The following is a 22,172-nucleotide window of genomic DNA, read 5'->3' as shown; positions in this document are numbered from 1 at the left end:
TATGAATAAACTTAAGGTGGCAGAGTTTTGTTTCTTCTATATATCAATTATGTGCATGTCTGTTTCTCTTCTTGTTTTATCTTTTCAGTGTAATCATTTTACAAAGTTGCTTTTTTATTGAATTAAAAAAAAATAGTTCGATTACAGCAAGAAAACTTTTAATGCAATAATAATAATAATCACGGACATAATGCAAAACAGGGTTTGGTTAGAGAATAGACCTGGGTATCATGGCCGGTTTCCTTAATCCAATAATTTCAGAAACTGCTCTTGAAAAATAATAACTGTGAACCAATTTATATTATGTTTTCTCCTCATCTTAATCAACAGGTTGTCATAATGGGTTACCTACCAAGGCAATAAAATAAAACAACAAAAGTCTCAAGTGTTCTTGTAGAACCATGGTTGTATAGATAACTCTGGTTTCTACTTCATGCATGCTTCCACCCTCTACAGGCTACGATATGAAAAAGTAGTGGGTTAAATGCACTCCTAGACGTGTCGTAAACCGCTGGTAATGTGAGTGAACAAAAGTGACATCGTCAAGTGCTTGGCCCGACAACTACTGCTCCTATCCACCATTTGACTCTGCACTGACATAAGAAGAACCCCAAGAGCTGCGACCCGTGAGTCATTCAGTCAACAGAAACCAACGACCAGTTGCATTTGTGGCCTCCATCAACACATACAGTAGGTCAAACCTATGAAAAAAAAAACAGTATGAAAAGGCGAGGTGGAAAAAGCACCTGAATTGAGAATCCATTGTCTTCTGTCAGGTCAAAAACATTTGAATGAAATAAGTCCAATATCCACAGTAGTACTTTCTTGGTGCAAATGCTCTCCTAAAGCATTTGTGGTTTACATCAAATGTACAAGTTTAAAGATACATTGACATCCATCTTGTCATATCTCGTACAAATATTGCGGAATTTTCCCATCAGCTTTTTGAAACCCAAATAGCTAGAATTGTAACAGCTGTGATCGACATGAAAATGATGTAGATGCCAAAAAGCAGGCGGTCAATGACGATCCCAATCATCTGCCACTCCTTGGAACTTTTGCTTCCCTCGAAGTGTTGGTCCATTCCATGACGGATAGCCGTCAGGTTCCCGCTGATTTTCTTCAGCTCGCGTAGCATCACATCCTGAGTGGGCTTCTGGTTTAGCATTTTTGCATTGATGGTTGAGACAAAGTTGGCTGTCGTCCTGTTTTTATCGATTCCTTGGGAAAATAAAAACAACAATAATTAATGTGACAGTGAAGTTGTCAACCTTACTCAAAACTTCATACCATGATCACAAATTGAGCGTCAGGCTAACTCTAGTGCAGAGAGTTTCTATTTCTTATGCCTTTGACATTTTGTATTCTAATTATTCCTCATGCTTGTTGACTTTTAATGGAATTTTGTTTTTAATATTAGGGGAAAACTAAGTCTTTAAAATAAAGTATTTTAGATACTGATCTCGCTACAGGAAATACTAATAATAGTATGTGATGTCACTTAAAGAAAAGAGCTATAAGGGTAGGTCTGGAAAATTACAGGACAGGCTTAAATCATGATTTTGTATGAGAAATGATACTTGAAAAAAAACAAACCAATAATAAATATAATGCAGTAATATAGAAACATTTAAATATTAAAATTTAAATATAAGTACATTTTATATAGTAAAATTATATATAAATTATATAATATATATAATGTTGACACAATTTAACATTTTCAAGCGCTAATTAAATGGATGAAAAGGTTCTGGTTCAATAGAATGACCCGACATTGTTAATGTGCCATGTCAAAGACCACCTCAAAATGAAGTTAGTGTTGGAGTTCTCTACTATTCATTATTGCAACATTACCATGAGAAGGTGGATGTATGGACACAGTGTAGCGGTCGACGTTCTGTAGCCGGGGAATGCAAACCAAGATGGCGAGATATTGCAGCACGAAGGTGCTCAACCAACGAGGCACCTTGCTGTACTGGTGCGAGCTGAACTGGATGTTGGTGATGAACACAGTCTCCAACAGGCTGGCTACCATCATGGCCAGACTGATGGAGAACAAAACATCTGTAAAAAAAAAAGCAAAACATGTACTTTCATCAATAAACACTTCACATTTGTTTTCATTTGAAATTCATCATGTATACTATTTTTAACCCTTGAGTTATCTTTGTGTCAAGATGACCCAAAGGCCCGAAATATTTTTTTGTGTATCCCTAGTGTTATCTCTGGGTCAAGGTGAACTACTGCCCTGGCTTCCATAAATAAAAAAACAGGGGTGGAGGTTGTTCACCTTGACCTAGAGACAACACAAAGAATACCACAAACATGTTTGTTTCAGGCCTTTAGGTCACCTTGACCCCGAGATAACACAAGGGTCTACTGAGCTATGTGTAAGTATGTAAGGGGCACCATCCTAATGGAAATTGATACCTTCGAGCAAGCATGAACCCTAAATCTATTCTCTTATTGGTTGTTTTAGAATATATCCCCTTATTGGTTTCCATCTAATCACAGCAGATGGACCTTTGCTAACACAGAGCCTCCAATTGCCCTTAGGACTATGGATTACAAATTAGTAGTTGGTGGCTACAAAAATAAATAATATTGAATACCGAGGCCATGAATCAAGTACCATGTCATGTCCAGGGCTCTGTACTTCTTTTCCCATTTAAGTTGTCCATCCTATCTTTGTTGTTCCTTTCTTTATCAAGCAATACATTTGACACAACAGCTGAGCTACTTTAGCAAAAACTAAAAAGGAACTGCTGCTACCAAGAAAATATCAACTTAAATTGCCAGTAAAAAAAAGTCACTCACTGATTAGAGGTGTTGTATTGCCAGTTTCTGGCAGCAGGTCGTTCATGAGGAGGAGGAAGACGGTGTATCCCAGGATCAGGGTCATCTTGAAGGCACCACGGTCCACACTTTGGGGGGGCAACAGGAAGCTAAAGAGGTCCAGCGAGCTGAGAAAGCAGCTCGGAAGCAGCAGGTTCACCACGTACAGTAACGAGCGGCGCTTTAAAAAGAGCTGTTGGCAAAACAAGAAAACCATCATACGATGAAGGATCATAGCTATTTAAACCAAAGATTTGCTATGAACTAGAATCTCATGTAAATGTGTTTTTGATAAGGTGGCCTAATCAATCTAATTATTCTGGTGTCGTAACACTGTGTCAGGTTGTCTTTGCCCAGGGGGTTTCCAGAAAACCTGTCAAAAACAAAAGCAGCTCTTAATATAAAGCGGAAAAACACCTCTAACTGAGCATAGCTATTGGTTAATTCTCGAGTCCCTGCCTAGTCTCCAAGAAATCTCAATCAACTCGCCACCCTTGCCAGCTGGGGGCAGCCCTCTTGCCTGTATAGAGAAGGGAATGTCAGCCACACTTCCTCCTTCTCATCTCAGCAGAAAGCTCCTGATACTGTGTGAAAAGACAAGTGATCGGAAATGTCAAGTGAAAGCATTGATTTTTACATCTGAAGATGCATTCTTTTTATGCGTTGTGTTTTCAGGTTGTGTGCCTGCTGACCAACTGCCAGACTGTCAGAGCGTTGAAGTTATCAAGGCCTGGAAATTAAGCCCCATTGTCCTTCAGTTGAGGGTGAACTACGGTGAGGAGGACGCAGCTTCATTACCGCAGCTCGCTTCATGGAGATCGAAACAGTAGCTATGTTGTTAGACAAGACGGGTGCAACCCAGGTGAGTATCTCTTTCCTTTGTGCTGTTCACTCGAATGGCTTACTTCCCAGCTGGGCTACTGATGAACTGGAGAAGATCCACTGTTGCTGCCCTCCTTTGGATGACATTTATTCTACTGAAGGAGGATTCCAGCATGTTGCTCACATGGGACTACGACATCTGTGAGTGTTTCCATCTTGCTTGAGGCAGATCATGAGATCTTGCTTAGAGGTGAGGTCCTGTTTTTCGTTACCGGAGTGCCAATGAAAGGGATGCGTCATGGTACGCATTATACGCTCAGTTTTCTTTCCATCCTGGGACCTGACCGGTTCGCGTAACGACCGCCCCTGCTAATGGGACATAAGGGGACTCATGTCGAGGTCTGGTCTCGAGATCTCAAGCGGAATCTGAAGATGTGTTAATGTGGTGCTTTATGCGCGCCCAGTTTTTTTGTCTTCCACAGAGGTCATGTCGCACTGCCTTGACATGGGGGCGGGGTCTTGCAATAAAGACCCCAAAGCTTGCACCCTCAGTTGACTTCTCTGCTGGACTCAAGGCTCCATGTCATGTTATTTATTTCAGCTGGGGGTACATGTATCTCCTCGGTTTTTGCCTTAGTGTAAACCAATGACAACGCTTGGTGAGGGAATGTAGCACTGTGAAATAGAATCCCCGCATAATCTAACATAATCTAGGGACTAAGAATGTTGGGAAAGACACATGTTTAAAAAAATGTTATACAACATTAACAATGTAAGTAGAGTATGTCACGATAATGACTCACATGGTATTTGATGGTGGAGTAGCTTCCTTCGGGCAACGCCAGAGTGAAATTAGTAATTTCAATGTCCAGCAGCTGCCACTCACCACTTGTCTCGATGAGTTCTTTGGACTCGGCCAAAATATATTCAGCTGAGACACCTTGAACCATTCTAACATCACTGTCTGAAATGACATCAAAAGTTATATATTTTTTCAAATCTTTAGGTCCTAAACACAATAAAAAAAAATCTTCCCATTTTAAATATTCAGCCAACGGTGTAATCTGTCTGTAATATGAAATCTGTAATCAATATGTTCTCTTCAAATCCATCACAGACATTCATATTATTTATTATTTATATATTATATATTATGATTTGTCTTCATTTTACTCATTCTACCTATGCAACCATCTAACTTATTGGACTTCCAACATGAGAATCTGAATTATTTAATGGGCAACTAATGTGAAAACTCCAAACTTCAAATGTTGAAGTCTTCCTCTCCAAGATGCAGTTAGTCCCTCATCATGACCATGTTTTTAACTTATTACTTTATAAAGTTATACAGCGTCTGAAATCTTGGCGAACGTGAGGTTACGAGAGCAGAGTGCATTACAGCCATCTGCAATCATGCCCCATTTTGTTTATACAATGAGTCCTTCAGAGTTGGAGACTTCAAGGAAGAATGGCAGTTTTTTCAGTGGGCGGGGCTTTAGCACATTTCCGAATGTAGATATTTCAATGAAAAAGAGGCTTTTGTACAAACAGACACTGATGATACAATAGAGTCCAACATCTTAAGAGAAACTTGAATCAACATATTAGTCGCCCTTTAATATCCAGCACAAACTTGTTTTACATTTCTGTACAATGAAATTCAGTTCAGCAGCTAACATTATTTTAATTTTAAAAAGTTCTTACCAAAGTGCAAAAAAGGTTCAAAGGTCAGTGTGCACTTCTGGATATCGAAGGGGAATGTGTAAATGTCTAAAGGACAGGCACTGATGACCGTCAACGGCTGGTCATCGACAACTCTTCCGTTGTTGTATAAATACACATATGGCGTATTTTTAGACGTGTTCTCATCGATGCTGCAACAAAGTGAAAAACAAAACAACATTTTTGTAAACCAGATGACAATTATCATGTTTTTGAACTTACAACTCTGAGATTTGTACGTCTGGAATCCAGAGTTTTTCTCTAGGAACAGAGATTCTGTTTGTTCCACATTGTTCCACATCCCAGCTTAACTGGGCGATTTTCCACTCCTGCAAACAAAAACCCTTATAAAGCTTCACGAAGCCGAGCAGAACAATGAGCAGCTGCTTTAAGGAACCCGGTTGTCTACAAAGGGTGCGTCTTCTATGTGGTGATCAGAGGATCTAATTGAAGAATGGAGGCTTTCGATTATTACACCTAAATAAAAACATAGTGATCACGCCATTGCTCCCATCACAAATCGGGTCAATAACAAGACTGCTTCTTCTGTGTGCCCGGTCCCTAATTCCCATATACAATAAAAGTCTAACATTTGATTCAAATGTTCCGTTTAAAAAAACAAAACAAACAACCCTCCCGCCAAAGAAAAAACGCAAACATTTTTTTTAAGCTACAACACAAATAGCCTCAAACTCATACAGGCAGGTTCTCACACTATTTCATCTATTTTCTCGGTTGGTTACAACTAACTTTACTACTGTCTAACTCAAAAAGCTTAGCTAGTCGATCAAAGCGCTAGCTGCATTTGTTCTAAGATTTATATTTATTAGCCCTCAACACTAGATCCTTGAATTTAATTCATGTGAATTTCTAAATAAATAACAAACATCATTTTACAAACATTATCTCTCATGTAGAATTGAGACAATTGTATGACATGAAAACTAAATGTTTTGAAGAAAATGTACAAATTATGACTCATTTGTCTCAGTGTATCTTGTCTGTTAGGGGTTGGTAAAGATACATTGATCTGCCTTATTAAAAATGTATCCATTTCTAGTCCCTTTCTGGCTGGGGGAAGAGAAGTGTCTGATTCTATCAACTCACCAGAGTTTGCCAAATGTAGGTCTTCAACGTTTGCTCTTTCTGATCCTGTTGACATTCAGACAGACATTACTATCACTCAGTCATTGTGAACTCATGTCCTACTCACCACTCCTAAAACCCCCACCACTGAGATGGTCACGGTCACATCCAGAGGTACCGAGAATCCTTTTGCTGGGCGTACAAGTTTTTTTGGAAACAGAGTGGTTTCGAGGGCGTCTATCAAGCCTTCTATGGTCGGGCTGGAGCAGTTCAAGGCTGCTGCATCTGCGACTGAAAGCATTTATTTTTGTATTTAAGTGTAATCACAAGTCTTGTTTGATATTTATTTCCTTTAAGATTTGTTGAATTTATCTAAATGTATTAGCAAAAACAAATTCCAAAAACTAAAATCCTTTGATCTATGTTTAAATTTGCACATTGTCATCCCTTGATCTTTGTTTTTATTTTATTTGACAAGAAATGCTGAATTTTGGGGCTGGTTCTGGATTGCCCTCTGGTTCCATGGATTTTTTAAGACGTGTCACTTTCTGTGTTCAAGAACTGGCAAAAACAGAAATTGGTTTTTGGATGCAGTTTGTTCTGCAATTCCATTCTTGGCCACAAATGACACCTGCTGTGACATTGAGTGAACCCTCGTCCACATTAATATATACTTTATTTGTTTAATGTAAATCTGGCAATCATTATTTTCTTATTTGACATCAATAAAGCAGCTACCTTCATCTTGACCATGTTTTGAACTTATAACTTTATAAAGTTCTCCCCCGTCTGAAATCGCGGCAGAGTCGGTGTGGTTATGGTAAACAAGATTTAATCTCCAGAAAAACAAATTGTTTTTAGTGGGCGGGGCCTAAGATTATTTTCTAATGTAAATATTTAGATAAAAAGAGAGTTTTGTACAAACAGACACTGAAGAAACAAAAGAGTCCAACATCTATTTAAGACACTTAAATACACACATTAGTTGAACTTTAACCAACATATAAGTAAGTAAGTAAGTAAGTAAGTAATTTTTATTTGTATAGCGCTTTTCTAGACCAGGGTCACAAAGCGCTTAAACAATCAAAACAATATTCAATAAAGTATATACTTTAAAGGGCAAGATAAAACTGATAACACAACAGTAGTTGGAAAATCAAGGAAAAGCCTGAACAAATAAAAACGTCTTAAGATGTTTCTTGAAAGAGTCAGTAGATCATCAAACACAGAGAGAGGAAGATCGTTCCAAAGCTTAGGAGCAACAGCCTGGAAGGATTTCTCTCCTCTGGTCCTGAACCGTGTGCGTGGAACCATAAGTAGATTCTGATCCACAGACCTCAGATCCCGAGCTGGGGTGTAAGTCTGGATCAGATCAGTGATGTAAGGAGAAGCCTGAACATGAATAGATCTGAAAGTAAGAACCAGAATTTTAAAGTTGATCCTGAAAGAAATTGGAAGCCAGTGAAGAGTTTTAAGGATCACAGAAATGTGAGTTCTTCTAGTAGAGCGGGTCAGAATTCTCGCTGCAGAGTTCTGAATCAACTGCAGGCGAGACAGATCCTTCTTTTCAAGACATGAAAATAAACTGTTGCAGTAGTCCAGGCGAGAAGACACAAACGCATGGATTACAAGCTCCAGATCATGTTCCGACAACATTTTCCTAAATTTAGAGATAGAGAAACAGTTTCTGGTCCGTTTTCTGCAGTGTTGAATAAGAGACATGTCTTTATCAAATACAACTACCAGGTTTCTCAGGCTCAGTTTGACAGACTGACCTAAGTCACCCAGGTACTGACTCAACCCTGGAACCTTATCATCAGGAGCAATAACCAGAGTTTCAGTTTTGTCCACATTTAACTGTAGAGTGTTTTCACTCAGCCATTGTTTGATTTCTAGCAAACAATTGACTAAGCTGTTCAGCCTCAGGGGCTCAGTTGGATCAAAAGAGCAGTAGAGCTGGATGTCATCAGCAAAAATGTGATAAGAAATATCAATATGGAAGTAATTGGAGCAACACAAATAAAATATTTATTTTAACAAAACGTCTATCTTTTTAAATTGTATAATTGAATTCAATCCATTTCACTTTTTAATTTTAATTAACATACGAGTGACAAAGTGACAGAAAAAACGAATCTAGGGTATATTAGTATTGTGTTCATCCTGTGGTGAGGTAATCATTTTCCAAAAACAGACTTTCATCAATAGCAGGTTTAAGCCTTGTTTTAATTGTTGTAGTACATTAAATGTTGGAACGTTTTCAGAACAGATAATGAAGATGGCGAAGCATTGCTCTTTCTCTTAAAAGTGATATTTTAATTCTTACCGTGAAGCAGTGAAGCACAAGTTAAGATAAATCCAAAGCTCTTGTTCTCTGTCATGTTGCAGAGTCGCATTCAGCCGCATTCACTACTTAAACAATAATTAAAATATGTTTCACTTCCGGTTAAAGAATTTGCTTGCAGACACATGTAAAGTGAACGCTCTCCTAAGGTGATCTATATTTGCGTTGTTAAAAACAGCTTAACCAACCAGCTTTGGATCCCGACTGGGCGGGGCCAAGCAGAAGTGCTGAAATTTTTTTTTTTTTTTTCTTGACAGGATTAAAGACCCTTTTGGACATGAAGCTGCTTTTTTTGAAATTAATCTATTAAAATGAAAGATGAGACTGTTGTGAAGCTCTTTATTATGCAAATGAAACATTCTATACAACGAATATCCTGCAAGGTCACCCAGAGAACCACAAAGTATAGTATTCAGGCTTATGAACAGGAAAAGGATGTAGAGGGTGAAGAGCACGTGGTCCGAGATGAGGGTCTGCGTCACCTGCTGGCGGATTACATGATGTTCTCTGCAAAGACTTCACTGTCTTGTTAATCTTTTGACCCTCTTCACTAGTCACTTCATCTTCATTTTCGCGCTCAAAGTAGACTTTTATTTCTTCTTCTAAAAGTGGCAGATGAAAACAGTTTTGTGTCCGGTGGCGTTCAATCTCAAATCGATTCAGATTGACCTACATTTTGAGCAGCTGTTCATTCTTTAAATAGAAACCACTTTGGTCTCTGAGGTAGTCAATGTTTGCTTTGTTGACTTTATCAACACATTTGAAGCTCAAACAGGAAGCAAAACAGTAAAACAAAAGAAGAGAAAGACAAGCCCCAGAGGTGAGTCGTAAAATTGAATTATTGCCTGAATACAGAAACAAATATAGGATATACTTCTTCCATTGTCCTCAGGTCTTAAATCCATATATTCCCAAAGTTTTTTTTTCTGTATATTAAAACACATACACAGGTTTAGTATCTTAGTTAAACGCTTCATTAATACAGGTTGCAGTATCACCTGTTCCTGTGCTAATCTTAACATCCTTTCTTGTAGTAAAAGTATGTTTTCCTGTCAGTAGCTTGAAATCCAGATAGATATTATTGTAATCAAGGTGAACGACAAGAAAATGATGTAGAAGCCAAAAAGCAGGCGGTCAAAGACGAGTCCAATCATTTGCCACTCCTTGGAAGTTTTGCTTCCCTCAAAGTGTTGGTCCATTTGCAGGCGCATAGCCGCCAGGTTCCCGCTTATTTTTTTGAGTTCGTACAGCGTCCTGTCCTGGATAGGTTTCACGTCTAGCATTTCTCCATTGATGGTTGGGATGTTTGCTGTTGTCCGGTGGTTACTTATTCCTTGTGAAGAAAACGACACCAAAGAATTTTGATACATGTCATGTTGTGAACAGATTAGCATCAGGCTAACTCTGTCGCCGAGAGTTGATAAATAAGTATTATTAAAGTTTAAACTTTAAACACATTTTATTCTAAATATTAGATTTATTTACCTTCCCCTTTTCAGGACCACAATCTCTAAAACAATTGTTTGAAAGGCTAATCTTGCTACAAGAAATCTCTACTTTATCTAGCTAGTGATTATACTAGCAACAGGTTTTTACTGGTTTCAATTGGAGTTTAAGATTCTGCGATATGGTTTTGTTTAAAAATCCATCTAAACTTGTTTGTTTTTTTACTGTGTTTGTACTGTATCTCGTCTTAAAGGGGCAACTTATGTGTGTATTTAAGTGTTTCTTAAATAGATATTGAACTCTATTGTATCATCAGTATCTGTTTGTACAAAACTCTCTTTTCATTGAAATATTAACATTAGAAAATGATCTTAAGCCCCGCCCACTAAAAACACTTTGTTTTCTGGATATTAAATCTTGTTTACCAAAACCACACGCACTCTGCTGCGATTAGTCAAACATATAGGTTTGTCAGAACGCATCATCAAACCTGGTTTTCTCCACCTCCAAGGGACTCGCTGTATAAAGGAGGCGAGGCGTGATAACAACTTGCTGGAGGAGGAGTGAAGACAGTCTAACGTCATAATGGAATTTGATCTTGTAACCTATCGTTTGCCCAGATTTCAGACAAGGAAGAACTTCATAAAGTAATAAGTTGAAAACTTGGTCATTATGAGGGACTTACTGCATCTTGGCCAGGAAGACTTCAACATTTATTCAGTATAATAATAATAATAATAGTAATAATAATAATAATAATAATAATAATAATAATAATAATAATAATAATAATAATAATAATAATACATTTGTTTAATAGGAGGTTTATTAAATCATCTTCATCATCATCGTATAAGAAATCTTTGCCCAACTCTTAAATGTACTAAATGCATTTTGACACAATTTTACACTTTCAAGCGCTAAACAAAAGGGGACTTTTTAAAAAAATCGAATACTTTGGTTAACCTGCTACACAAAGTCAAAGAGCACTTAAAGATTAGATTATTATTGTAACATTACCTTCAGAAGGTGCATGTATGGACACAGTGTAGCGGTTGATGTTCTGTAGCGGGGGAAGGCAAACCAAGACGGCGAGATATCGCAGCACAAAAGTGCACAACCAATGAGGCACTTTGCTGTACTGATCGGCGCTGAACTGGATGTTAGTGATTAACACAGTCTCCAACAGGCTGGCTACCATCAAGGCCAGACTGATGGAGAACAAAACATCTGTAAAAGTAAAAAGCACAGGAATATTTCTTTAATTTAACAAAAATGTGCGAATAGAGACCAAGAAATAATTTAAAACTTCCATCTGGAAATCTATTTTAACCAATGACCACCAGCATTATCAGCGTGTACTATTCATACTGCATTTGTAATTGAAATATATTTAAAGTAGAACACACTCGTCACTCGTTCTCTTATTAGTTCCTTAGAATATTTCCCCTGATAGTTGCCACAATGGCCTCTGTGAAAAGAAGGATTTCTGGGAAAAACATTGAAAAAAAGTATTGTAGCTGATTTATGTGCTTGGATAAGGAACCATGAATAAAAAGTGGTCCAAGGAGGTCATGCCTTACCTGCCATCATGATAATAAGAGGGAAATACACAAATGAAATAAATAAATATTTTACTCTGATCTGTGTTAAAGATCCATATTTAGTATGAATCTACACATTTTTTACTTTTCATTAAGAAAAAAAGGCTAAATTTTAGTATTTATTGGTAATTTCATCATGAAATTCAGACTGATGTGTGCTGAGTTGGCACTGGGTGAGCAACAGAGACTAAACATTAGCATCCACAGTGCTGAAGAGAAAGACACCAATAGATTTTAATAGACCTGATTAATGTTTCCAAACCAAATGGCTGGTAAAAGAAGGAGATGTCGCTTTATTTGTGGCAGTAGAAGTAGATGAGACTATTAATGTAAAAAAAAAAAATAGCAACCCCCAGACTTCTGTCATTTGGCGCTGCTTCAATAAGTGATGCCTGTGAAGTAAAATATTTCACTGACAACACGAGGGCCTCTTCAATAGAAATGGGCTGATGATGCTTCATGAAACAGTGTCATGTTGTTTACAGGTCAGTAGGTAGCGGCATCAGTTTCAAAATGATGTGCAGATACCGCCATCGAGTGGTCTCTGAAAATAATGACACTGTTTCATGAAGCTTCATCGGACCATTACTACTTGCTTTGGTCAGAGTGTATGGGGATATAGATTCTGTTGCAAAAAAAATGGCAAAGTATTTTGGAAAAGCCTTTTCTACATCACCCTCTATGAGGGGACATTTCTTGCAGCTGCAGAAAGTGATATTGATTCCCTCCTGTTGTTGTTGTGCATCCTTTGTTCCATAATATATACAAACTGTTAAAACCATACACAAAGATGTTCTTTTTGATAGAATGAATGTTATTTTTCTGTGTGAAGTAAGGCAAGCCAGGAATAACTTTTGTCTGTCAGATAATCAATGACTTACAGTGGAGTATAAAGATGCAGCAGAAACAGTTCTTGCTTCAAAGTGAAATCTAACATTCTATGAGAAGGTTCTGTGTTAATCTCTCCTTGCTGCAAGTAAAACTGTTGAGACTTTAAACCCATTTTGATTCCTGATGTCTATTCTTTAAGTTCACCGCTTTAATTCAGATTCCGACTCCGAAATATCCTATAATAATCAAAAGAAACATATATAGATGATGTAAAACACAAAGAGCTGCAAGGGAGGCGGACTCGCCTCAATGCTGGAAGTAGATGAGTCAGTGCCAGAATCATACTTAAGTAAAAAACAAACAAGGGAAGACGAAAACAAGATTTTCAGGAACTACTACTACCTTATTTTTAAAATAAGAGTGAGATTTACTCACTGATTAGTGGGGTTGCATCGCCAGTTTCCGGCAGCAGGTCGTTCATGAGAAGCAGGAAAACGGTGTAGCCCAGGATCAGGGTCATCTTGAAAGCGCCGCGATCCACACTTTGAGGAGGCAACAGGAAGCTGAAGAGGTCCAGCGAGCTGAGAAAGCAGCTCGGAATCAGCAGGTTCACCACGTACATTAATGGACTTCGCTTTAAAATGAGCTGTGGGTAAATCAAAAAAGGGGGAAAGTATGAAAAGATATTTAAAATTGAGGTTAGTTGAAACTAGACACATAAATGAGGTATTTGGAGAAACCTTTACATTAAACATTGCTCATTTAATTGTGTGTTATTTTCCGTTCATGTGGCTTTATTTGTCTGAAAGAGTTTAGACCGAAAATCTATGCATGCTTAGCCCTCTCGCACTAACCTGCTTTCCTAAGTCTAAGGCCACTAGATGGAATTCCAAGATTGAAAATGATTCTGTATTTTATTGTGTTAGTAGATTCGATTTTATCAATAAAGATTACAGTATATAGCAAAGAATCTAATCTGGTGTTTATCAAGTGGACGCCCGTCGCTGCATCTTTTTCTTCGCCTCACTCAGACTCTGAGGTCCAGAACATCAGTGTCGGGTTGACCCTTTAATGTCCTGTCTCTGACATACTGTCCTTCAGCATTCTCTCATGTTAAAGGCTGAGCAATGTCGACTTTTGGATTCTTCTTTGCAATAGCACCATATCATGCAGGATCTCTGCTACGAGCCATTCACTGATGACCCGCTTCCTGCAGGCGGCTGCAAGGATTCTGTTACCTTTGGAAGTTTTCTCTCTTATTATCTCTGACTTCAGCCAAGGTAGCATTTGATCTCCTCAACATCTCTTCTCTCTGCTACTGCTTTAGCTTCTTGAATCTACGTTAAACAAAAAAGTACTTGCTGGCCTTCAGTTCTCACTGTTGCCTTATTGGTGGACTGGGAGTGCATTAATCCCAGTGTCTTCACTGCAAAGCTCTACCAAAGGGCTGAGAAGGCATGAAGTAGAAACCTGGGACACCTTTGTAATGAATAAGAGGCCCTCTGGCCACGGCACCGAGTTGATGTGACTCTTGGCTGAGGTCTATTCAGTGGCTGCTACGGTGTTATTCATTTGCGTGTATTGAGATGCATGTATGATATATTCGTTTTAAAAAATGTGAGTGTAATGACAGAATTTTCATACATACAAAATAATGTAAATAATGTATGACGCAAAAATGACTCACATGGTATTTGATGGACGAGTAGTTTCCTGTGCTCAACATCAGAGTATATGGAGTAATTTCAATGGACACCAGCTTCCACTCACCACTAGTCTCAATCACCGATTTGGAACTGAACATAACACTTTCAGCCGTGTCACCTTGATACATTTTAATATCAGAGGCTGAAATTTAAATAAAACAAAATTATATACATTAAAATATGCATTTTTAAAAATCAGCATTACAATTATTATACATAAAATTAAAAAATAATTATCTTTAATAATAAGTTCTCTTTCTGACTAATGGTGTCCCACAGGGTCTAGTATTTGGCATTATGTTCAAAAACATCATGCACGTTGATATTATTTAACACATGATAGATCATTTTATGCAAGCTCACGTTTTTTTTCTTATTTTCATTCACATCAAATCTCACTTATGCAACTATTTTTCTTGGTCCTCCAACATTACAACCAGAATTCTTTATTATGGAAGTGCAAAATTGTTCTATTACTTTACGATGAGATTTAATTTAGCGGTTCTATGTTCTGATGAAATGCAAAATCCCTCTTCAAATATTTTGAGTAACTAAGTTGTATAGCTGATACATTTTTAATTTTAAAAACTGGTTCTTACCCTGGTGCAGAAAAGGTTCAAAGGTCAGGGTGCAGTTCTGGACATCAAATGGGAATGTGTAAACGTCTAAAGGACAGGTACTGATGACCGTCAACGGCTTGTCATCGACAACCACTCCGTCGTTGTATATATACACATATGGTGTCTTTTTAGAATTGTCCTCCTCCATGCTGCCACAAAGTGAACAGAAACAAAAATGAATGACAGTAGGGTTAAATTCATTATTATGCTTTGAATTTACAACTCTGAGATTTGTACATCTGGAACCCAGAGATTATCACGAGGAACAGAGATTCTGTTTGTTCCACATTGGTCCTCATCCCAGCTTAACCCGGCAATGTTCCAAATCTTAAAAGAACAAACAGCATTAATAAACGTTTCAGGAAACTTTACCTACTGGCAGCATCAGTGATAGTTGGCGATGTTAAATATGCAATAGTTGAGTTTGTAGAACTCTTGCAATAGATCCAAAAGGAACCAGCTCTACAGTAGCAGACTCATACGGAGGGGCTGTCCTGTTGGAACTACCGTATGTAAGACACCAGGCCCGTTTGTCATAGTTCTGTTATTGTTTTCTTATTTTTGCCTTATTTTGAGTGTTGTTCTCCAGGTTTCTGTTTTCTGAGTGACAGGCGAGGGGTTGTAGCAGCTGAGGACAAAATCTGGTCTTTTCAGGTGATCAAATGCATGAAGGTTCCCTGAAGATCGCCAGTGGATCCCGTCAAATGACCTGACTGCCTCACGTATATTGATCGAGTTGGAAAACTCCCAATTGCTACCTGGACTATATTCTGACGTTGTCAGCGCTTTATTTTTATGAAAGAACTCTGAGTCTTTAGCTTTTGGCTTCTGCGTTCGTCACACCATTTGGGCTAAGACAGTATCAAAAACCCACTTTTGACTGCTAGTGTCATGACTTGAAAGTACCGAAGGAGCAAACTTAGTGGTTGACAGTCGGGGATGTTCCTGAAAAAAGAAAACTCAGTATTTGATGATGGGGTCCTTGCCTTCGTACAAACCTCTGGTCTAGTCTGTTAGGTGAGGATTTTTTTTTTGGTTTTCTCTGTTGTGGTCAATTTCATGATTGAAAATGACGGCAACAGCTGAGAATCTGTAACCACTGACAAGAATAAAAAAACATTAACATGCTCCCATTGTGTTCCAGGGATGTAGAGTGGTAGAGGTAGAGGTGTTCCGTTTGACTTGAAGGACATGTTCTGGTGTTTCCTGTAATTTTACCATTACGTCCTGGCTACTAGCAGGCTCTTCCATTCTCACAGTGAGATGCATGCAGCTTCTGCGGAAGTATTTTCCTCAGCTGTCACTAAATAATTACTCAGACATCCTGCCTGCAAAGAGAGCTCGATCTGCACTAACATCTGAGAGGTACTAGGACACTGAATGCCACTTTTTTCGTTTTGACCCTTGATTAATTACCCCCTTTGTAAGGAGATGACCTTTGTCACCTATAATATACTACCCCTGACAAAGTAAGTGACCTTTGACCTGAGATTTATAACCCCAAGAGAAAGGAGAGTTGACTTTTGACCTGTTGTATTTGATCCAGATGATGGGGGTGTTTAACCTGTGATCTGTGACCTCTAGAAGGAGGGGTAGATTTTAACCTAGATCTTTGACACAAGATTAATGTAATACGGTTTTGAAAGAAAGTTTCAGTCAATATTTACAACCCCATAATGTAAAGATGTACATTGGTTCATTGAAAGGGTTTAAAAAAAAAAAAAAAAAAGTCAAATGTCTTGACTTTACAACTGCAAAATATTTATCCTTGTTGTACACACAAGTCTCTATTGACAGTGAGGGTTGAATCAAGTATGTATTGTCATATTGTCATAACATTGAATACTTTCTTCAACTTTGTTATTCTCACTAACAGCTTGAACTTAAATAATCAGGACATAATAGTAATGTATTCCTTTTTTATAGAAACGAGAAGAAAAATAAGTTGGGGCCGTAGGGTCCCCTTGATTCAACCATCACTTTAGGGTGACTTGGTGACGGTTGTGTGTACAACAAGTATACATGTTTTCCAGTTAAAGATAAATGGATGGATGGATGGATGGACGGGCGGGCAGGCGGGCGGGCAGACGGAAAAGAAGTTTGACTGGATAAGGTGAATTGTTTTTGTATTTTTTTTGTCAGAACTTTTTTGATGACCATCGTCAATGTACATCTTTACGCTTTCTTAAGTTATAATTAAAAACCTCATTACATCAACCTTGTGTCAAAGATCGGATCACGGTTTAAAATAAATGGGTAATAAATAAAATAAAGTCACAGCCTTCCCAATAAATCAGGGGTCAAAAGGACTAAGGTGGCTTTTGGTGTCCAAGTACAACTCTCTAACATCTCCTCCATGCAACTCCTACTTCCTGCACTTTATTTCAGTTGTGTGAGCAGACAACAGAGCCCAACGTTGTATGCTGCTTGTGGTTACGGGTGGAATGCCTGTTTGGCATCCAAAGATTGTTGTCAGAGGCCAAAAGAATAAACTTCCTTTGTAAGTGATTCTGATGAGACTTTTGGCCTCCAAATACCATTATGAGCGTTTATTTTTCATTTTCCGTGTATCTGGTCTATGCTGAGTAAGTTAATTTTAAAATAAATTTAGAATGTTTAAATTCAGTTAAAATTCCTTAAAAATGTTTAATTTAAATGGATAATTAAAATGTTTTTTAACCAGCCAAGAAAGCTCATTGACCTCATACAGTAGAGAAGGCCCTAGCAGATCTTACAAAGTTAGGAAACCCTCAAGCCATAAAGAACCCACTGGTAATTAAATCCATTGAAAGCAAGTTGCCTGACTTTATTAAAATAGACTGGTTGATGTTCATGTTTTAGCCCAGAAACAAGGTCACATCAGACAACCACTTTGAAATGCTCTTGTAGTTCCTCAAAAGTCAAGAAGAAATACTGGAGAGACTCGAACAGCTCTGAATTATGGAGAAGTCAGATCGTTCAGACGAAAATTGTGACAAAAAGATTGCTTCAACAAAAACCACAAAGAAAGAAGAGCTTGATGAGGTATGTGGTGTCTGTGGTGACAGTGGGCACAACAACAAAATCTTCTGTAGGAAGTTCAAAAGACTTAAGCTACCTGAGAAGAGAGCTGTACTGAGAAAGCTGGGAGCATGTTTCGGATACCATGATGGAGATGGATACTGCAGAGACACTTTCCTATGCAGATATAAAGACTGTAAAAGGGAAGGCGGTGCCCAAGACCACCAGTTTTTTCTTCTGCACAAAAGGAGAAGTCAAAAGAGGGGAAGAGAGAGAGTGGAAAAGACAGCAAAGGTGAAAGCAAACTAACAGAGGAACAAGAGGAGATCCTGTCAGAGCTCTCCCCAGAAATGCAGAAAGGCTTTCACCAACACTAACAAAACAACAGTGACACTCAATGCTTCAGGCCAGTCTGAGCTACTGCAGAGAAATGGGCTCTCTGAACTTCCTGTCATCATGATGCTGATGCAAGTCTCTGCAAATGCAGGGCAGAAAATTGGGACTTTGATCGACATCGCTTCAGATACAAATTATATTATCCATAAGGTTGCTGAAAGACTGAGGTAAAGAAATGAGAAGATACCTTTAGTTTTACACAGGGTTGGTCAAAGTCAGAGTCAAGACTACAAAAGGAACGGAGAGGGCTCATGAAATGGTTGGCTACGGCTTGGATGAAAGCCAGAGTGCATCAAGTAATTGAACCTGAGAAGTTGAAAAAATTCTTCCCAGAAGTCAAACTGGAGAGGCCAGAAGAGGTTGAACTTCTCATTAGCCACAGAGAGGGAAGACTCGCACCCCAGAGGGTAAAAATAATCGGAGACCTTTAGGTCCATTAGGGAAGACAGTGGGTGGAGCACATCCCGACTTATTTGAAGAGGTGGAGGTTGGAGCATATGAGTCCAAAACACACTTTGCTCACTCCATGAGGACACCAGCTGTCAAATATCAAGAAATCACAAGCCCAGCACCTGACACAGTCCAGCTACAGCAGGAGGATGTGACTCAGACCAAAGTTTAAGGTGCTACTAACGGTGAGTGGTGGCACTGGGACAGCATCGGAGCTGCATGTGGAGGATGTCGATGTGGAAACTGTCCACAAGGGGAAAAAGCATTTACCTTGGCAGATGAGGGAGAGCTTAAAATAATTAAAGAAGGACTCACCTACAAAAGGGGATGCTCACACACAAGCTCCACATTGGGATGCAAAGTACCCCTGGACGGTAGATACAGCCTCTCTCCCAAACAACAAAAGTGTAGTCCAGGCTAGTTTTTTAAGGATGGAAAAGCTACTAAGCAGAGAGCCAGACTGGAAAGTCGCATATGCTCCCCAGATCCATGAAATAATCGAATGAGGCTCAGCTATAAAACTCACTAACAAAATCATGAAAGAGTGGAACGGACCAGTGTGGTACATAAGCGACCTGGTGGCGCCAAACCCTCATTCAGTGACAAACCCAGTTCGTATTGTATGGAATAGTAGCCAGAAATACAAATGCGTGAGAATGAATGATCTTCTTCTGAAGGGACCAGATGTTCTAAACCCTATCAGACATGTCTTGCTGAGGTTCAGGGAAGGGATGTATGCATCTCCAGGAGACATCAAAAAAGATGTACAACTCAGTATGGCTGGAGGAGCGTGAGATGCATCTTCACAGGTTCCTCTGGAGAAATAGCCCAGATGAAGAGATAAGTGAATATGCAATTACCAGAGTCAACATTGGGGACAGACCTGCTGGTTGTATTGCTCAGTTGGCTATGAGGGAAACAGCACGCCTGCCCAACTTTATTCACTTGGAAGATGAGCGCAGAGTCATTGAAGACAGGGTTCATTTAAATTTCTTAAGTAAATTAAAAATGTTTAATTGTTTGAATGAATTCAAAATGTTTGAATGTTTAAGTTATTTTTTAAATAATTTAGAATGTTTAAATTCAGTTAAAATTCATTAAAAAAATTAATTTAAATGGATAATTAAAATGTTTTTTTTGTATCTGTCTTTAAAGGTTTACAACCTAAATACATGGAAGCAGAAAGAAAAAAAAAAGTAATTGAGCGGAACATTTGAGTTGCCCTTGTGTCCTTTGGAACCTGAACAAGAGGTGGACTTGACAGACACCTTATGGAGTTTTGCAGTTGGGTTTAGCTGCGGCGATTCTCTGGAAGCTAACTCCATTGTACTCCTCAGCCCACACATGCATCTGTCTGTCTGTCTGCCTGTCTGTCTGTCTGTCTGTCTGTCTGTCTGTCTGTCTGTCTGTCTGTCTGTCTGTCTGTCTGTCTGTCTGTCTGTCTGTCTGTCTGTCTGTCTGTCTGTCTGTCTGGCAAGCATCCATTACATTGTTCTTAACTGTTCTCCCTTTACTCTTTGTTTCTTTCAATAAATCATATAAAAAGTATGTCAGTTGCCTTTACAATTTTTCATATTTTTGTATAATCAATTTAAGAGCCTCTAACTCAGTAAAGAACATTAATCACGACAAAAAGTAACTTCAGTTAATGAGATTGATTCAAATATTGTTTCATAATTAATAAGGTAAATTAATTGTTATCCACGTACATTTAATAGTTTTCTTTGAACTAGAAAACAAGGGTGGGGCTCCTTTCTTCAGACAATTTTAAAGTTAAATCGACCAGAACTTTGATGTTCTGAAAATAAACCTTTTTATAAGGCTTATAACATTACTACACACATGCTTCAAATTCTTATCAAAGGAACCAATATTTCTACTCATTTGAGCTCTATGTATCCGTCACTGTCCGTAGAACAGTTCCATTTTATGTACTCACGCTTCAGCGTGTTAGATTCCAGAATTTGAAGTGATAATAAAATAAAAATGATCAAATTAGTATTCTATTGTATTGTATTGTATGGTATTCTATAACTACCTGGGGAAAGGGAGGTATCGGTATATTCTTTCAACAAACCTTTCAAGTTAAGAACTCACCAGACTTTGCCAAATATAGGTCTTCAACGTTTGCTCTTTCTGATCCTGGAGACATTCAGACAAACATTACCATCAGGTGCTTTTCAGTCATTGAGAATTTTTGTCTGACTCACCATTCCTAAAATCCCCACCACTATGATGCTGACAGTCACATCCACAGGTACCCCGAAATGTTCTGCCGGTCGTATCAGCTTTTTATTAAACAAATTTGCCTCGAGGGCGTTCATCAAGCCTTCTCCGGTCGGGCTGGAGCAATTCAAAGCTGCTCCGTCTGCGGCCAAAGATATTTTTATTTTATGAAAGTGTGATCACAAGTCTTTCTGATATTAATTTCCGCCTGAGATTCGTTGAAATTAATCATAATTCATTGGCAAAAATAGATCCTTCAATTAACATCTTTAACTTGTAATTTTTAGCAAAAGAGGTGAATTAATTTAACTTCCATAATTATTAATTATACTTGTATTTGACCAGTAAGGATTGGTAGTGTTAGCATTTATCCGTGTTTCTGTTAACAACATTTTTCTAATTTTGGGGTATTTGTTCCAGTTTAACAGTCTGGATCAATACATTTAAAAAAATGTGTCACTTTGAAGAAAACAGCAAATTAGCTTACAGATTGTTATTAAGATAATAATCACACAATCTGCTTAGCCTGTGAAAACAAAAATGTTTTATCTATGTGTGGTAGGTTTGTAATGTTATTTTAGTATTTTAAAATTGATAAATTGTCGATGTAACAAAGGTTTTGCCTCACTAAATGACATCGACCAAATGTATAGAATAGTGAAAAAAGATGGTGACGCGGGTTGCTTTGATCAATCACTAAAATCATAGATATATTATTTAAATTCTTACCGTGAAGCACCACAGCACAGGTGAAGAGAAATCCAAAGATCCTGTCCACCGTCATGTTGCCAAGAGTCTGTTGAGTTTCTAAGCTTTCGATGAACTACATTTAACCTAAGTAACTACTTAAACAATACTTGTTCGAGTTAGCCTTTGGGAAAGTTTTTTTCTAAAAAAACAGTTTGAGCTACATGAATGTTATTCAAACGACTTAGCCTCCAGTCGCTTTGCATGTTAAACAGATTCAGTGAAGTAAACACTCTTCTAAACTCATCAGGTGATCAATGTGTGTAAAGGTTAAGAAATGCTAAACCAACCAGCTTTGGATTCAGACTGTTCAGTGGGTGGGGTCAAAATAGAA

General features: G+C 38.2%; 2 protein-coding genes across 2 annotated transcripts; both read right to left on the bottom strand.

Moving 5' to 3' along the window:
* Positions 1 to 937: 937 nt before the first annotated feature.
* Positions 938 to 8,913, bottom strand: LOC148085352 (5-hydroxytryptamine receptor 3A-like). The gene is made up of 9 exons (XM_087781762.1): positions 8,795 to 8,913; positions 6,596 to 6,759; positions 6,490 to 6,534; positions 5,605 to 5,711; positions 5,365 to 5,534; positions 4,464 to 4,624; positions 2,821 to 3,031; positions 1,858 to 2,067; positions 938 to 1,221 (listed from the first exon to the last, which is right to left on the bottom strand). Exons 1-9 carry the CDS (start codon positions 8,862 to 8,864, stop codon positions 938 to 940), a joined length of 1,422 nt encoding a protein of 473 aa, XP_087637888.1. The 5' UTR covers positions 8,865 to 8,913.
* Positions 8,914 to 9,052: 139 nt separating this feature from the next.
* LOC148085351 (5-hydroxytryptamine receptor 3A-like) lies at positions 9,053 to 21,940 on the bottom strand. The gene is made up of 9 exons (XM_087782529.1): positions 21,821 to 21,940; positions 21,076 to 21,233; positions 20,963 to 21,007; positions 15,240 to 15,346; positions 14,999 to 15,168; positions 14,381 to 14,541; positions 13,129 to 13,339; positions 11,279 to 11,488; positions 9,053 to 10,145 (listed from the first exon to the last, which is right to left on the bottom strand). Exons 1-9 carry the CDS (start codon positions 21,873 to 21,875, stop codon positions 9,865 to 9,867), a joined length of 1,398 nt encoding a protein of 465 aa, XP_087638655.1. The 5' UTR covers positions 21,876 to 21,940; the 3' UTR covers positions 9,053 to 9,864.
* Positions 21,941 to 22,172: the final 232 nt, after the last annotated feature.

Source organism: Callionymus lyra, chromosome 2 (genome assembly GCF_982586985.1).
Source record: "Callionymus lyra chromosome 2, fCalLyr1.hap1.1, whole genome shotgun sequence".
NCBI classification, from domain to species: domain Eukaryota; kingdom Metazoa; phylum Chordata; class Actinopteri; order Syngnathiformes; family Callionymidae; genus Callionymus; species Callionymus lyra.
This window is presented reverse-complemented; position numbering and strand designations above follow the sequence as displayed.

What these genes read in the sequence shown, in the direction of transcription:
- LOC148085352 (XM_087781762.1), bottom strand. Translation starts at nt 8,864, where the DNA reads ATGCGACTCTGCAACATGACAGAGAACAAGAGCTTTGGATTTATCTTA. An exon ending in GACGTACAAATCTCAGAGTT is followed by an intron (nt 5,535 to 5,604) that starts GTAAGTTCAAAA and finishes ACTTTGTTGCAG; the next exon opens with CATCGATGAGAACACGTCTA. An exon ending in TGAACCTTTTTTGCACTTTG is followed by an intron (nt 4,625 to 5,364) that starts GTAAGAACTTTT and finishes ATGTCATTTCAG; the next exon opens with ACAGTGATGTTAGAATGGTT.
- LOC148085351 (XM_087782529.1), bottom strand. Translation starts at nt 21,875, where the DNA reads ATGACGGTGGACAGGATCTTTGGATTTCTCTTCACCTGTGCTGTGGTG. An exon ending in TGAACCTTTTCTGCACCAGG is followed by an intron (nt 14,542 to 14,998) that starts GTAAGAACCAGT and finishes TTTAAATTTCAG; the next exon opens with CCTCTGATATTAAAATGTAT. An exon ending in CGATGCAACCCCACTAATCA is followed by an intron (nt 11,489 to 13,128) that starts GTGAGTAAATCT and finishes TTACTTTTACAG; the next exon opens with ATGTTTTGTTCTCCATCAGT.